The sequence below is a fragment of the Urocitellus parryii genome, chromosome 2, assembly GCF_045843805.1.
Source record: "Urocitellus parryii isolate mUroPar1 chromosome 2, mUroPar1.hap1, whole genome shotgun sequence".
NCBI classification, from domain to species: domain Eukaryota; kingdom Metazoa; phylum Chordata; class Mammalia; order Rodentia; family Sciuridae; genus Urocitellus; species Urocitellus parryii.
In genome coordinates this window covers 143,641,469-143,659,366 of record NC_135532.1, presented here as the reverse complement: position 1 = coordinate 143,659,366, position 17,898 = coordinate 143,641,469, and the positions used below count along the sequence as shown (strand labels likewise).

At 34.6% G+C, this 17,898-nt stretch overlaps 1 protein-coding gene across 2 annotated transcripts in view; it reads left to right on the top strand.

Moving 5' to 3' along the window:
• Pros1 (protein S) overlaps positions 1–8,170 on the top strand; it is a 96,912-nt gene extending 88,742 nt beyond the window's left edge. The window contains exons 13-15 of one of the 2 annotated variants that reach the window (XM_026405271.2): positions 1,510–1,658; positions 3,996–4,221; positions 7,814–8,170. In XM_026405271.2, the coding sequence (XP_026261056.1) occupies positions 1,510–1,658; positions 3,996–4,221; positions 7,814–7,962 (524 nt within the window). In that variant the 3' untranslated portion in view covers positions 7,963–8,170. Of the gene's footprint in view, positions 1–1,506; positions 1,659–3,995; positions 4,222–7,813 lie in introns of both variants that reach the window. The other variant, XM_026405270.2, reaches the window with a different exon arrangement.
• Positions 8,171–17,898: the final 9,728 nt, after the last annotated feature.

Genomic DNA, 17,898 nt, shown 5'->3' with positions numbered 1-17,898 from the left:
GAAAATAAGAGTTATGGCATACCTGAAAAAAATTACCTTTATAAAAAATTAGTTATTTCATGGATAACTTGGAAAGTACCTACTTTATAATTAATATTTAATTTTACATTATAAATTTTGTGTATTTCAATATTAATTTTATTTTGAGTTTGTTACTATCCCTTGCTGAATTTTACTTATTTCATGATAATTATATATATATATATATATATATATATATATATATATATATATATATATATTCTGGATGGAAATTATAAGATTATTTCATTAAATACAGTGGCATTATAATTATAAGATTATTTCATTAAATACAGTGGCATTGCATGTGGAGAACATCTTGACAAAGGAAAATTATTTTTCTGTTAATATTCACCCCCTTTCAAGGGCACTGAGTAATTTTTTTAGCAATTCAACTGCAGTTCTCAATGTTAGTTAAGGTTGCTATTTCGGAGCTTAATGGCTGGGATATCTTCTGTGAAGTGCATTATTATGTGCTTTTGTCATCTTGTGAACATTGTAGAATGTATTTACACAAACTATACTGGCTACTATGTCACCAGCTGATATAATTTTATGGGAACCGGCTGGGGATATGGCTCAAGCAGTAGCGCGCTCACCTGCCATGCATGTGGCCCGGGTTCGATCCTCAGCACCACATACAAAGATGTTGTGTCCGCCGAAAACTAAAATAAATAAATAAATATTAAAATTCTCTAAAAAAAAATTAAGAAAAAAATTTTATGGGACCATCATTTTATGTGTGGCCTGTTATTGACTGAACGGTACTTATGTAATTGTTCCTGTACTTTGGAAACATATTAACAAATATTTATTGATATTCTACTCTGGAAAACAAAGTAATTATAGAGACATGTACCTCCTGTAGCTTGCCCTTCACTCTGATGAACAATTAACCTGGTAATTAAGAAAAAATGATGAAGTATGATAACAGAGGAATCAGAGAACAAGAGTTTCTCTTCTGATTTCATTAACTTTTGATTTCACAGTATTTTTCTATCAAACCATGTACCTCCCTCATGTGTGTAGAGTCATATTTGTCCTTTCCAGTGTCCTAGAAGGAGGACTATTGGTGATTATGGCAGCTAGACCCAAGTTTTCTGGCAGAAATATTCCAATGCATCTTCAGAACATCCTTCTAAATGTGCACTTTAAAACATGACCACTCTGAAATTTGAACATTGGTGAATATGCAAGAGAGAAGGAAGAGCTGTTAAGGAGTCAATAGGGAAAACTCATAAAAGATCTTAACACCACAATCTGAATTTTCTTCTAGGACAAATAGAAGAATGGGGCTCCACTGGTGTGTTTCTGATCTGTGTTTTTAAAAAAATTTATTTTACCTATTTTAGATAGTTCATTGAGAAAGGAAATTAGACCTGTAGTATTACACAAACCATCCTTGAATATTAATAATTTTATAATAGATTTTCTCTGGTGCACTTTAGAAGTACATTGATCTGGCTTCTGTTTCATTGTTTTAAGCAGATAACATAACCAATGCTGAAGACTGGCAAGTGAATGTGACCTTGAGTATCCGACCATCCACAGGCACTGGTGTAATGCTTGCCTTAGTTTCTGGTAACACAGTGCCCTTTGCCTTGTCCTTAGTGGACTCCAGCTCTGGAAATTTTCAGGTAACTTTACTCTAAACCAGTATGAGCCTTGTTTTTGTCTGTGTGTTTTAAAATGAATATAATGATATTTATGTTGAAGGGCTATTTTGAAGATTAAATGACATATAAAGTGATTGGTACAATCACTCTTTGTTGGCTTATTTCTCAGATCTCAAATGAGAAGTAAGAGAAGGGGAGACTCAAAAACCTGTTATGTCTATAGCTAATATTAGGCAGACTCATGGGCTGATTAGAGCCATCACAGAGTATGTACAGATCCATCTTTATTCAGAATCCTTGAAGCACGTGGGAATTATCCTATACTAATAAAATAGAAATGAGTCTGATAACAATCCACTCTTAGATATTCAATGCATAATTATGATGATTTGTGCTTTCTTGCACTCTGAATCTTTTCTCGCGTGAGTAAATTAGGAAAGATGAGAGAAAACTAAGATGGGTTCACTTGACTACTTGCTGTCAATTCTTATCTGAAATCAGGAGAAGGAAAGGAAAGTCTTGGATACAAGGAAACATGAAAGTTATAAGAAGATCCATACTATTCAAGCTTCTATTAGAGGCTAGTAGTTCTGTCTGTGTGCCATACACTGTTGATTCCAACAAATTTCAGCAGGCAACTTACGTTTATGATAAAATTGGTTTGAATGTTATTAGTAGCTTTTGAAAAAGACACATAATTCAATAATGCTACAGCAATGGAAAAAAAAGATGGTTCTGTTGCAACTGGAAAGATTATTTGGAGGGCATTTCCTGTGGTTAAATTAAGCAAGCTGAAGGGTTCTTGTTGGGATTTTTTTTTTTTTTAATGTCTAGCCTACAAGGAACATTAGGGTTTTAGTTTTTTATTTGCTTCTTTATTTGTTTTTGTAAACAAAATAGAATTCTTCAGCACTACATTTATGCAATGGAGGATGTTAATGCATGCCATTTCTTTTATATTTATTTTATTCTGAATTGGTCTCCATGGTTCCTCCTTCTCAAGATTTATTTGCAATATTTCATAAGAGTATTATACATATCATTAATGATTTTGAAGCATTATTACTTTTTAAAAATTTTTAATTGGTGCATTATAATTATAGATATTTGTGGGATTCATTGTACCATATTCATACAGTTACATAACATAATTTGATCAAACTTATTTCCTAATACCTTCCCTTTCCCTCTCCTCTCCTCTTCCTGGCCTCCTTGACTCCCTTGTTCTATTCTATGAACTCTCTTATAGTATTATTATTATTATTTCAATGAGTGCACTATAATTATATATAATTATGCATATAATTATTATGCATATGTATATAATTATGTCATATATTAGTAATGGAAATAGCCTAATTTGGTAGTTTTTGTTCCCTAGCATTCCCCCATGCTCCCTTCTTCCTTCCCTCTGGATTCCTTTCTTCTCTCTATTAGTTTTCACCTATGATCCCTGTCTTTATTCCCTTTTTTTTCTTTATCCTGTCACATAAGGAGCATTATCTCCAGTGAGAGTCTCTTTTAATGAATTTAACGATATGGACATTTGAAACACAGACTTTTGTAACAGATTTTTTCAAAGGACCTATATTTGTGAAGTATAGAATTTTTTTACCTAAAATAGATATCTTTATTTCCTAAAGAAACATTTCAGGCTTATCTTTTACTACTTGGAAAGCTTGAGAACATTTGTCTTCCTTCAATTTTATTTTCTCTCTCCTACTTTTTATATTTCTTTTGTCCCACTATAAGCTACCTGCATAGATCACTCTCAACAAGTTGAGTGATTTGGTTATAGCAACAGAAAAGTTTATAGCAAAATGCATACATTTCTTTTTTGGAGAATCTTCTAGTCAGTACTCTGAAACTTCCTGCAGGTTACCTGTGGGTATGTACTTCTTAGGGCCTTTTTACTTACTTTATATGCAGACTATAATTTCTTGTATGACACAAACAACCCTTTGTTTTGCTGTTATGTACTTACAAAAGCACTTAAAATTTTCCTAGTCTCTTCAGCTCATTCTTTTTCATATGTGTGTTTTTAAGTTAGAAAGGCTCACAAACAAAGATATTGCTTAAAATACTACTTTAGATTCCTTTCATTGGTGGAAACAATTCTGTTAGTTTGTGGAATTTTCAGAAGCTAGTGTATATTTACAACTTAGCTAAGCCTGAATTTTGTAAAGTTAATATATATATTTTAAAATCATGATTATTATAATAATAATTTTTCACTTAAATTTAGAATACATTATTTTTTAACCACTGAAATTCAGTTTTTGAATTTCAAAACTCAAAAGCCTCATAAGTGGCATTACTATTAGTACTTGCTTATATTGTGTCTTCTCTGTTCTTCAGGATATTATAGTATCTATTGAAAATGTGGTGGTATCTCGAATAGAAGCTGTAAATCTATGTTCTAGTCAACAATCTCACCTGGATTTCAAAGTCAATAGAAACAATTTGGAGGTGTGGACTCCACTTGAAACATATATCATCTACCCTCCAGACTTTAAAAGTCGACTTGCCATCCTGGACAAAGCAATGAAAGGAACAGTGGCTACTTACGTGGGTGGTATTCCAGGTATCTGATTACTTTTTTGTCAGTTTTAAAAATTCTATTTTTATTTCAGCTGATGCTACATTAATTTTAGTAAAAAAGCATTGGGAGGGACAGCAAAATTCCAGTATTCAACATTCTTCTCCTGGCTGCTTGTACCAATGTTTTATTGATACATTTTTGTTTGATTATTTTTTAATGGTGAACAGTTTCAGTTTCAACAATTTTTTTACTCCATTTGACTATTATAGCTAGAAAGGATATATCATTTCATTTCATCCACATAATAGTGTTGTAAGTTCAATAATTATTCTTCTATTTATTAATTATTTATCTAACATTTATTCACTCATACTTAGTTTGTCCATCATTTATCCATTATTTATTAAGAACATGTATCCCAGGTACTGGGGATAAAGTAAAAACAAATATATATTAAGGCTTTTGCAATCTAGTGGCAGAAACAGACATTAAACAACTGATTAAGAACATACCAATATAATTAAAATTGTGATCCCTTCTCTGAAGAAAAACTTTGGGTTTCTTTTAGAGTTTGAAAATGAGGTCTTGATTTGGTTATAAAATTAAGGAACAATGTCTCTGAATAAGAGACTCACTGGATGTAAATGGAATATTTGAAGGATTAAATGAATTTATCCAGATGATAGGGATGAGGATCCATGTGTGAGTAAAGTGGGAAGGTGTTAACATCTTGAGAAATACACAGATCTGTATAAGTATTGCATATTGAGCAAGGGAGATGGTATTGCAGGATGAGGCTATGAACTGGGCAGACAGGTAGTAGGCTTGTGTATACTTTATTCAGGGTCTTATATATAATGCATTAGAATCATTAAAATGTTTTAGACAAGGAAGGGGTATATCAGTATTTGACTTAAAAATTTCTCTTTAGATGAATAAATGGGAGGCAAAAGTGGCTAAAACTGAGTTGGAGGCTATTGAGTAGTCCAGATGAAGAAGCAGTAATTATTGCAGAAATAACCACACTACTATTTACTGGTGCAAAAAAAAAAAACACTCTAAATACTGTTCAGAGTGCTTCAAATGTATTGAGTTACTTAATTTTCAAAATAGTCAATGAGGTGGGAACTAGTTTCCCTATTTTACAGATTGGGAAGCTGAGGAAGCTGCTGGGCTACAGTGATGTCAGTGGGGGATAGCATACAGTGAATAGAGATTTAAGCAAGAAATAAAATTAATTGGATTGAATGATTGAAAGACAGGTATAAGGATAACTTAGGTTTCTGAAATGAACAGTTGCATGGGAGTGACTCCATTTAGCAAAACTGGAAAAACAGGTTTATTTTGACTTAATATGAGAAAAAACAAAATTAGCACTAATGTTTTACTTTAAATGATAAAAATAGGCGCTTTCTTTAGAAGCATTTTCAGTATTATTTGCAAATTATTCTCATGGGAAAATTCTGAGTTTGATGTCTAAACTTCTAGTAACCTTCTTTGTACTGCTCTATATGTTCAGGGTCTTAATTTTGCATATATGAAATTTTATCTGAGGTTTTAAGGAACAGAAGTAAATGAGCTCCAAAACTTATAGGTAGGTAGGTAGGCAGAAAGGTAGGTGTGAAGGAAGGAAGAAAGGAAGGGAGGGAGGAAGAAAGAAAGATAGATTGTATTAGGGTTTTCTAAGGAAGGAAGGCAGGAAGGAAGAAAGATTGTATTAGGGTTCTCTAGAGGAATAGAACCAAAAGAATATGTGTACATGTGATTATAAAAGGGGATTTATTAGATTGGCTTACATAGTCATAAGTTGGATAGACCCACAATGACCATCTGCACTCTGAAGAACCAGAGGAACCAGTAGCTGCACATTCCAAAGAGCTTAATTCTCAGAACAGTAAGGACAAAATTGTAGCCCCAATTTAGAGACTCCCTGAAGAATCACTGGTGAGAGTTCATGTTGGAAGAGTGAAGGAGCTGGAGTCCAATGTCTTGGGGTGATGACAGCAGCAACAGATGCACCCACTGAAAAAGAATCCAGTTTGCATCTGCTGAGGCTTCCTTTTGTCTTTTGTTTCACCTGGTCCCCAGTCTATTTCAGAGTGGGTTCTCCACTTCAGTTTGCTGTCCTACGTGCCAGTCGTACTGGAAATATCCTCAGAAGCACATCTAGACATCTCTCAATCTAATCAGATTGACAATCTAGATTAACCACCATAGTTAGCTTGATGTAGCTTAATTAACATGGTTAATTGTTAGGAAGCATAATTGCAGATAATATGAATTAATTCTATATAGAAAACTACCTGCATTCTTATTCACAAAGTAGCTGAATATAATTTTAAGAAATTGAACAAAGAAGAAATTTAAAAGATGTAAAAATACTACAATTTCAGTGTCTTTGCAATAACACTAAGGACTCACTTTAATGATTAAGTATTGAAAGAAAGAAACAAGAAAAATTGAGGAAAACTGAAAATGAAGATATTAAGAGTATAAACTATGAGATGGCTAAATTATTGATATACAAAATAGACATTAAATTGAATGTTCATTTAAATTCAGTGGAAAATGATAATTCTGAGGATTTTTAAAAATAATGTTTTATTTGTAATTGGTACAGAATAATTATATGTACTATAGGGGTAAGAGGTTTTTTTTTTAATAGAGAATAATCAATGATGTTGAGCCAGATTTGAAAGGGATTCTTAAAATATCCTGTGGATGTATAGAAAAGCATGGATTTTATGCACTATGCCAAAATATAGGTAGAAAATTTGAATTTTTTGGTGAAAGATATTGAGAAAGAAGTATAAGAGATACTGAATATCCACAGTGATATTTAAAATTCATGAAGAAGACATGACAAAAAAAAAGAGGAAACAAAGAGTGAAATGCTTTTAAAATTCTTGGGAATCCATGGGTGTTAATTGAGTATTAAGTATTTAGTTTGATGGAGATAGTGAAGTATACAAAGGCCCTGAGGTGAACCTAAACTATGCATTGAGAAATTAGTAAAATTGCTTAAAACAATATCATTATTACATGAAAGTGAATCTTCTATTATGACCTGCTCTTGTATGCTTAAGAAACTAGTTCTTTGGAAATATAAAAATCTGCATTATTTTTTATTTTTCATATTTTTTACCTGCAATTGAACCCAGGGATACATAACCACTAAGCCACATCCCCAGCTCTCTTTTAAATTTTATTTTGAGACAGGGTCTCACTAAGTTGCTGAGACTGGCCTTGAACTTAGGATCCTCCTGCCTCAACGTCCTAAGACATTGGGATTAAAAGCATGCACCACTGTGCCTGGCTAGAATTCTATTTTTATCACAACAATAATTTTAAAAAAGGATTATCATGGTATATAAAAAAAATTGGATGTTTGGATGGAACTAATTGTGTTTATAAAATTGGAGGAACTCATGATATGCTGAATTCCATGTCAAATGTAATAATAATATATATATATATATATGAAATAATATATATTATCATGTAAAATAATTATTAATTTCTCCTTTAGGATTAGAATTTAGTTGAAAATGGGAAGTCTGAATAGTTATTCTAACTGTAAGCAAATAAGATATAGAAAGTCTTAGACTAATAGCTGAATATTCTGTTTTTACAGATGTACCTTTCAATGCCACACCAGTGAATGCCTTTTATAATGGCTGCATGGAAGTGAAAATCAATGGTGTAGAATTGGATCTGGATGAAGCCATTTCTAAACATAATGATATTAGAGCTCACTCATGTCCATCAATTTGGAAAACATGAAGAATTCTTAAAGCATCTTTACTTTGCTGATAATGTATCTCTTTTCAAAGTATAATTATACTTAAGTCTATAACAACTGGCGTGTTTTATCTATGATGTGCAGTCTTTTGATTATTTTGTGGTACTTTGACCTTTTGGGAATTTTTAAAAGGTCTTTTTTTCAAGAATAATTCTGTTGTGATGTAAATCACATTACAAAATTCTTCTGTTGCTGTCTAGAAAATAAATAATGAAACAAAAATTTTAAATTTTAATTTTTTGCTACACATGACATTGCTTCACTTTTTGTAAGAGTAAAAGTCAATTTTATCATCATTGAACTAGTGTTTAAATATCCATTTTTCTCAGAAGGCAAAACAGTAAACTCAAACAAAACACATGTGATTAAATACCATTCACAATAGGCAGCTACTATTTTTTTTGTTTGTTTCTTTTTCTTGAAGAAGAGGGAAGGGATAGTGGCCTATTGAGTGTGAATCAAATGGAAAGTCTTCAAACTTTATTCTAAAATAATTTCTCAGGGGAAGCTGTGGCTTCATCTTTCTCTTACCTGGATTCACATTTGAACCAGAATCTACTGATTTGAAAATCAAGAGGGACAAATTTTCATGAGAGCAGCACATGAATCTTCCTTCTTGGGGACTGGGTTCTGAAGATGACACATTAGATTACATTGGAATTGGTGTGCAAATCAGGGATGGGTAGGTACATTCCTTAAATTTGGCTGAATAAGTTATACAAGCTCTAGATTAGAAAAGACAGAAATATTTAGTCTTGAAAAGGAGAATAAATACATGTAGAAATTTATAGTTTCTCTTCAGGTCAACTCTTCATTACCATAATAATGTGTTTAAGTGTGATTGTTGAGGGGAAAAAAAACCTATGAAAGCTAGGACATATTTTTAACGAAAGGATAACCACAGAGCAATATAGTAAATATTGTATCTTTGTAATTAAGGAAGGAAAGGTAAGATTGCCACATACTTGGTGGGAATGCATTTCAAGAAACAATTTATTTTTTCACTCCTGAACCTATTATTCGTGTTGGATGTAAATCAGATGTTTCATTGACATCTTAGAAAATAAATTGTTTTTCACTATTTTACATCACCTAAAATAATAAATTGATGTACATTTTTTAAAATATGCATGAAGAATATCTTTATTCTAAAATTCTTTGAACAAAACAAAATTATACATTATACATCCAACTTTTCATGAAGCACAGTAGATCTTTAGTTGAATGACAGGTAAAGTTCAAATATTTGATGAATAGTGATGATTCGTTGTGGAGCTTAGAAAGGAAAGAAAAGCAAAAGTAACGATGGGTGTCTGACATCACAGAAATTATACAAGATCATCTTACTGGGAGAATTTTTTCTCCCTATTAGCACTGTATACTATGTGTGATGGATATATTAACAAGTGACTATTGATAATTATGTTAGTATAAAAAAGCAAGGAAGGGTAAAAACTGAGGGAAATATGAGAAAAAAGAGAGAAAAAAGAGCAGAAGATAGGAAAAAATCTATTTCCTCTCTAGTAGAGTTCTCTGCTTCTCATTTCATAAGGCTCATACAAGTACAACTACAGGGATTAATTTCAATATCTGCTTCATATCAGAAGCAGAAAACTTCCTGCAAAACATGATGTTCATAGGAGATCCAAAGAAATGTTTACAAATTTCATCTATTTTGAGATACATTCACATATGGCTAGAGATAGGGAGGCTCTACTTCAACTAAGAATCTTTTATTTGATCATTGATCATGATCATTGCCAAGAAATATAAATTTACACTTTTAAATACTTGGTAGAAAAAAGTGATTTCTTGACAGTCAACTGGGATGGATATAAGGTGCAATTTCAGCTTTGTGTAGTGGAAAACCCACGATGTGTTTGTGTGTGTGTGTATGTATGTATGTAAATATATATTATATATATATATATATATATATTTACATGCAGCAGTGCTGAGAATTGAACCCAGTGCCTCACACATGCTAGGCAAGCATTCTACCACTGAGCTACAACCTCAACCCCAGAAAACGTACTGTTACAGAGTCTTAGAACTTACTGTTTGCCAGGATAGTGGATCAGTAAAAGCAATGGTTAATAGGTGAGAAGAGAGTCTTTCACTTCAGTTCTCATCTGAAATTATAATTCCATGCTCAATTCTCCAAAGTATTTCCGATCATCTTTTCCCTTTATGATTATGGAACTCTTGTGTTACTAGCGAGAGAATTTTTTTGGTGTGTAAAAAAGTTTATTTTTGTTTTGTTTCTTTTTTTTTCCACAAAAAGAATTTCCTTAATTCTTGACCTGCTCTGTGGTCACTAGGAGCTGAACTCATATAGAAGACTATAGTGTTTGAAATAATTTTGTATTAGATTTCTCATATTCTGTTAATGTAAAACTGGAACAGAGGACCATCTTCTAGACCTATTCTCTAGGGATGCTAGTTCACTCAGAAACAAATATTTAGCAAGCACCTACTCTATGAAAAGATAGTAGAAGTTCTGAAGGGCTAAACCCTAATGTATAGGAAATAACAATATCCAAGTCAGCCCTCAGAAATTCATAACTTTTTGTTCTTTGAAGTTACAAAGCAGCTTTTGTCAGTTTGACCTACAAAATTGAAGCAATAAAACTTTTGTTCTTTGCCCCTATATCAGAATAGGTTGTTCCTTATTAAGAAATAAAGGACCATGATCTCTTTTTTTAACAAAGTTGGTGTTATTTTATTTGGATCTTTATTTTGTTCACAAATGCTAGGCAAGCATTCTACCACTGAACCATAACTCCAGCCCAAGGATTGTGATCTTTAACATAGGTTACCTGCTTCAAACTTTCTGAAAACTTTTGAAAATTGAATCTTCTCCTATAGAAGAGGCAGTGCTTAAGGGCTCATCCAGTGATAAATGGAGGTTCTGCTAGCCTCTGGCTGTCTTGTGTTCATGTTTTCAGTATGTAAACCTAAAGGGCAGTTACCTGGGCCAGGATCCTATGAAGTTTTTATTTTTTTTGATGCTATTAATATAAACAATGCAGAACTAGATATTACTAAGTCAAATCATAGTGGGAAATTTTGAAACAAAATGTGAAGTTAAGACTTTCAGAAATAAATGGAACCGAACATAGGGAGATTTGGAACAAGTAGCAGATGAATGAGGCTGAGCAGAATTTTCTGAGCCATAGTTCAATTCTTCTTCACTGTTTTGGACTTGCCATTTTGTAGCATCTCGCTTATCTTGTAGATAACAATAGCATCCTGTGAACTTACCAACCTATTTGCCACAAAAAGCCCTCTCCAAAGATAATCCTACTTCATGGAAAACAAATAGTATAATAAAATTTTAAATTTACTAGTGCCAATGCCACTAAGTTATCTTTCCTGTTAAATTTTCAAACCATGGGATCTGAACTGTTATTCCATAGCTGAGGTTTCCATTGTCCTCAGTTGGGAAAACCACTTGGTACATCAGATCCTTCCTCGCATTTACTTGAAGATATGGAAGAGTGGGCCAACCATCAGAGGAAGAATCTTATATTATTATCTGGAAGTTCCCAAAAAATAAGTATAAAAAAATTAATTTAAATAAAGTCATATTGAAGACTGGAGCTGATGATAAAGCATCCAATTATGTGTGCCTTCTTGAGCCAACTCAGCATGTACAGAGTGGCACAGTGGATGAACAACCATGGTCTTAGCTTGCCTTTTATGTTTACTATCAAGTTGTATAACTGAGATTCAAAGCCAGGATGTCTGGCTCAAGAGTCCAGGCCCCAAATTTGAAACTTTACTCTGTTTCTATATGTTTTACAAGTTTTCCCAGCACTTAGTAAATGGTATTGTTGAAGTGAACAATTCCAACAAATCCAACAATTTTTGGATAGTACTAATTCTATATCCAACTTCATATAACTGTGTTATTAAATCCACTGATAATATTATCATTTAATGATATAGAAATGTGATATTGTTTAATTAAATTGTGCAGATGCTGACACTGATTCTCACTTATGTAATTAGATCTCTGAGCTAGATACTAACCTTGGAAAACAATGGAGAAAATGTTCCAGTCCAACTGTTACTATATCAAAGTCTAGGGAACAGTAGGCAACACAGATATGTAATCCAAATATGAGCCTGAGTTTGATAAGAGCTTTGAGAGAGAAATAAACATTTACAGAAAATTCTCGGGAGGATAAAATGAATTCCAAAAAGAAGCTTGACGAGGTGTTGTTTAAATTAGGTCCAAAAAGACAAAGTTAATTTCTATTAGTTTTCAAACTAGTAGTTTTTCAACATTCAAGCCTTCTCTTTCCAACCATTCCCACAATGCTTTTTGGATTATCTCCCTCACTCAACTTACTGCACATTTTTTTAAATCAGAATTCTCCTTTGCTATCCAATTGTGTGTAAAGCACAACTAACTAACTCTCCCTTTCAAGGGGTTTTGTCATTAAGTCAGTGGATCTCAACCCAGGCTTCTTATTAGATTCACTGAACCCATCACAGATAAGTAAATCTGAAGATTCTCATGAAAAACTACAGTTACAAACCACAGATTTAGCCTCTATGGATATCTCTTTACTCTATGCACTCTCCTTCTTCTTCTCCTGGAACCAGATTATAATACAGAGAAATCATCTCTGTGTGACCACCTTGATTGATGCAGAGCAACCCATTTCCTCTTTGGTGCATCAGTTTTGGATTTTCAAGAAGCAAATGCAAAGAGGGGATTATATTTGGTATGTATTGAAAAATTACTTGCATAATGATGTGGACTCTTCCTGGTAATATGACCATGAAGAACTATGTGGAATGATGTTAGGAACCATTCAACCAAACTTCAATGTGTGGAAACTTGTGAGAACACTTCTCATTACCTTCCTTTCCTTGGGCTGAACTTTTGGGATATGCAATAAAGAAAACTCAGTTTAATCATTAGTTTTAAATTCTTGCTTGCTTCATAATTATCCCAGTTCTCCCATTTAGATAACCTTGTAGTTGTAATAACTGTGGGGGTATTGGGAAGGCAATACTAATCTATTCAACAATTATTTGTGAAACACATACAATAAGCCAAACACTACAGTTCTGGGCATTTGGGCTCCGTGACTGAACAAAACACAAATATGCATTTGGCTATATTAAAAAGTGCTCATGACTGGGCGTGGTGGTGCACGCCTGTAATCCCAGGTGGCTTGGGAGGCTGAGGCCAGAGGATTGCGAGTTCAAAGCCAGCCTCAACAACTTAATGAGGGCCTAAGCAACTCAGTGACACCCTGTCTTGAAATAAAATACAAAAAAGGGCTGGGAATGTGGATCAGTTGTCCAGTGCCTCTGGGTTCAATCCCCAATGAACCAACCCGGAAGGCCAAAGTATATTCTATGATTCTTTGTATATTTTGATAGATATGTTAATCATGTTTTTATTACTGTGAAAAGATACCTAAGATAAAGAGGAGTATAATGAGGAAAGATTTATTTGGGCTCACGGTTTCAGGGGTTTCAGTCCATGGTTAGTTGACTGCACTACTTTTGGGCTTTATGAGGCAGAATATCATGGTAGACAGTATATGGTGGAACAAAGTTGATCACCCCATGGAAGCTAGGAAACAAAGAAACAGAAAGGGAGGAGATTTTAAGGAGAACAAAAACATAGTTTTTAAAAGATATTACCTGAAATGTTAAGTATCTAGTTCCATGGGATTTATGAGGAATGTGGTATCTACTATATAAGTCAACTGGCTGAGACTAATAGAAGAGTGCATCTAATATTTTAAAAATTGTATGATACACACAAATTCAATATACAATGTTGTATATGCTAGGCTACTGAGCTACATCTCCAGACCTTTTATTAATATTTAATTTTTTCAATCTGAGGATAAAAGGGGGTATCTTATTGCTTTTATTTTCATTTGACTGATGTCCAATGAGACTGAGCAACTTTGAATATATGTTTTGGAATTTTTAATTGTTTTTTCAAAAGAATGGGTTGCTTATGGTACATTTGGCTGATCTTTCAGTTATGAATTGCATAAGATATCTCCATTACCAAAGCTCCCATATTAATTCAGGAATATTCATTTTAGGAATTATTAGATTATGAGAGCTATAAACTAACCAGTCCATTCTAGATTGAATAGATTATCTGGGTGGTAACTGTAGGTAGATGCGTCATGACTGGAGAAGAGAGGTCACTAGGTGCTTGACCTGCAGGTGATTATCTTACGTATACCTCTCTACCCCCAATTCCTGTCTGCCATGAGTGGAGCAGTGCTCCCCACCACATCTTTCTGTCATGATGTTCCGCCTCAACTTGGGCTGAGAGCAATAAAGTTGGTAAACCATGTACTGGAACTCTGAAAGCCTGAGACCAAAATAAATTTTTCCTCCTCTAAATTGTTCTTGTCAGGTATTTTGATCACAGCAATGAAAAGTCAAATAATAGACTTTCTTGTCAAAACTTAGGAGTTATTTATGTATCATAAATATTAAGCATCTGGAATATTTTTAGTTTTCTTTGGCTTCCTACTATTTTTACCATTATTAAAAATTATAGTAATTGTCTTTCTTTGCACACTATACCTCATTTTTTTTTCTTACTTATACTAGCATGGCTTCTAAAATGTTATTATTTAAAAACAGTCATCAACATTACGGGTTCCAACATGGCAGCAGACATGGAGAGATCAATTCTCTGACCTCTTCAGCTGCGTGGACAAAGGGAGTCTTAAACTGTCTGAATGCTGTTTGCTCAGGATCACTTGGGATTGCTGGGCTGACATGGACCTGGGGCGAATAGTCTGCACCCCTGAGAACACACACCGAGCCCGGAGCAGGTGAATTCAGGCTCCTGTACGCCTGCATCTTGCAGCCAAACCGCTGTGACTCAGTGCTACAAATGGTCCTGCTGAATAGAGAAATAACTCGTCGGCTCCTCCATGAACCTTTTGAGGTTAATACCAACCAAGCCTTCATAGGCAGCGGCCACAGGATTGAGACGGGGCTTGGGAGAGCCGCTCTGGACCCACCCGTTGCATCGGACACCCAGCAAAGGGAACTAATGGCCGCCATTCGTATGGGACATCACCATGGCAGAGAACTGACGTCACTAGAATGTGGTGGAGGAGATAACTTCATTGAAACCAGTGGCTACAGGTGTGTAACCCCCAGCCCTTCCTCTCCACACTGTGGGGAAACCTCAAGGGCCCCTCCCAGCTCTCCTGTGAGCTCCATAGTCAGACCGAGGGAATCAGGAGCAGCACGGACCCGCGGCGCGGGACCCCCGGCTACTGCTCCCACCAGAGCTGACAACTGAGGTCTCTTGCACCAGCTCCCGGGGGTGTGGCTAACAGAGAGCAGGCAAAATACGCTGACGGTTCTCAGCCCCACACTCCACAACTTTAGGGTCTGGGGGAATTGCAAGCAGGGAGAGTGTGCACAGTCGTTCAAGAAAATAGGGATCCTAGGAGCAGCAGACCTGGCGTGTAGCCAGTATTGTGGTGAGCATCACCGGTGAGGGGGGCCTGGCTGAAGGAAAAGTGGGGAAGTGACTAGACACAAGAAAAGGCCCTAGACACTCAGGATTCGAGAGCCGCCCAGTGATTGTTTCCTGCATATTGAGAGGAGAAGCTTGGCCCCATGGGCACAGCTCCACCTACTGGAAGAGAAGTTAATCGAACTCTAAGACTGCATTTAAATTTTGTTTTTTACTTTTTTAAAATTATTTATTTATTTTTTCTTTTGTCTTTTCATTTCTTTTCAATTTACTTATTCCCCTTTCCTTTAATTCTACCTGTTTACTCTCAGTCTCTTTAGCGACTACTTCCCTCCCCTTCTAATACCTTTCCTCCCAAGCATCATGACGCTGTTTATGTGTAATTTACTAAATGTGTATAGGTAAATGTTCTGAGGCATTACATAGTGCTACCAATTCCCTAGCTACCTTCAAATACTCCAGACTATTCACCTGTTAATATCCCTCATCAGTAGAGCAATCTTCCAAGGTTGCCAAGATATACCAACCTCAATAGCATCACATCACTCGACCTAAACATAAGTCCCAAGACCAAACCGCATACTGCTATATGCCATCAGAATCCGAACACAGTTTAGGAAATAAATGAATCTGCATTAAAGTGCAAGAAAATTCATCATCTCTAGTCATAGTCTCCCATCACAAAAGAGAGACTCTGGAGATACACAAAACCAAATAAATTTATAGGAGTAAAGAGTAACTCAGCAGTCAAACAGAACCAGAAGTAACATGAGCAGCATGAAAAATCAAGGAAGAAAAGGAGTACAAACAATGCAGGACACCTTAATATACAGGAGAACCTAGAGGCATCAGAAAAATGGTCAAATAAAGAACTCAAGGAATACCTTAGACAGATGGAATGGAATCTTAAAGAGGACATGAGACACCAAATACAAACAATGAAAGAACACATTGAAAATAAATTACATAAACAGATAAAAGAAGCAAATAAGCAACTTTACTAGGAGATAGAGATTATAAAAAATCAAACAATAATCCTAGAAATGAAGGAAACTATAAACCAAATTAAAAACTCAAATGAGAGTATCACTAACAGAGTGTAGCAAGTAGAAGCCAGAACGTCAGACAATGAAGACAAAATATATCATCTTGAAAAGAGTCTAGCCAACTCAGAAAGGCTGGTAAGAAACCACGAGAAAAACATCCAAGAGATATGGGATAACATAAAAAAACAAACTTAAGAGTCATCAGGATAGAGGAAGGTATACAGGTCCAAACCAAGGGAATGAGCAATCTGTTGAATGAAATAATTTTAGAAAACTTTCCAGATATAAAAAAGGAAACGGATGTACAAATTTTAAATGCATACAGGACACGGAGCATACAAAATCACAGTAGACCAACGCCAAGACACATTGTTATGAAGATATCCAATATACAGAACAAAGAGAAAATATTAAAAGCTACAAGAGAAAGGAGACAGAATACATTCAGGGGTAAACCAATAAGTTTAACGGTGGATTTTTCATCACAGATGCTGAAAGCGAGAAGATCCTGGAACAACGTATTTCAAACACTGAAAGACAATGGATGCTAACCAAAAATTTTGTATCCAGCAAAATTAAGCTTCAGGTATGACAATGAAATAAAAATCTTTCATGATAAACAAAAGTTAAAATAATTTGCAGCCAGAAAACCAGCATTGCAAAGCATCGCGAGCAAAACACTACACGAGGAAAAAATGAAAAACAATAACCAAATCCAACAGTGGGAAGTACCTCAGTAAAGCAAGAGAGGAGGGGAAAAGAGCTAATCATGGAGAAACAAACCAAATTAAAAAAAAAAAAAGATAAATACTCAAACATGGCTGGAAGTACAAACCATATATCAATAGAAACCCTAAACATTAATGACTTAAACTCACAAATAAAGCAACATAGGCTGATAACATGGATTAAAAAAGCAAATCCAACAATATGCTGCCTCCAGGAGACACATCTGATTGGAAAAGACATACACAGGCTGAAGGTGAAAGGTTGGGAAAAATCATACCATGCACATGGTCCTCGGAAGCAAGCAGGGGTGGCCATCCTCATATCGAATAAAATCGACTTCAAGACTAAGTTAATCAAAATGAATAAGGAAGGACATTATATACTGTTAAAAGGAACCATTCACCAACAAGACATAACAATTATCAATATTTATGAACCAAATAATGGTGCTGCGACGTTCATAAAACAAACTCTCCTCAAATTCAAGAATCAAACAGACCACAACACAATAATTATGGGTGACTTCAACACACCTCTCTCACCATTGGACAGATCCTCCAAACAAAAGTTGAATAAAGAAACTATAGAACTCAATAACACAATCAATAACCTAGACTTAACTGACATATATATATATATAATATATC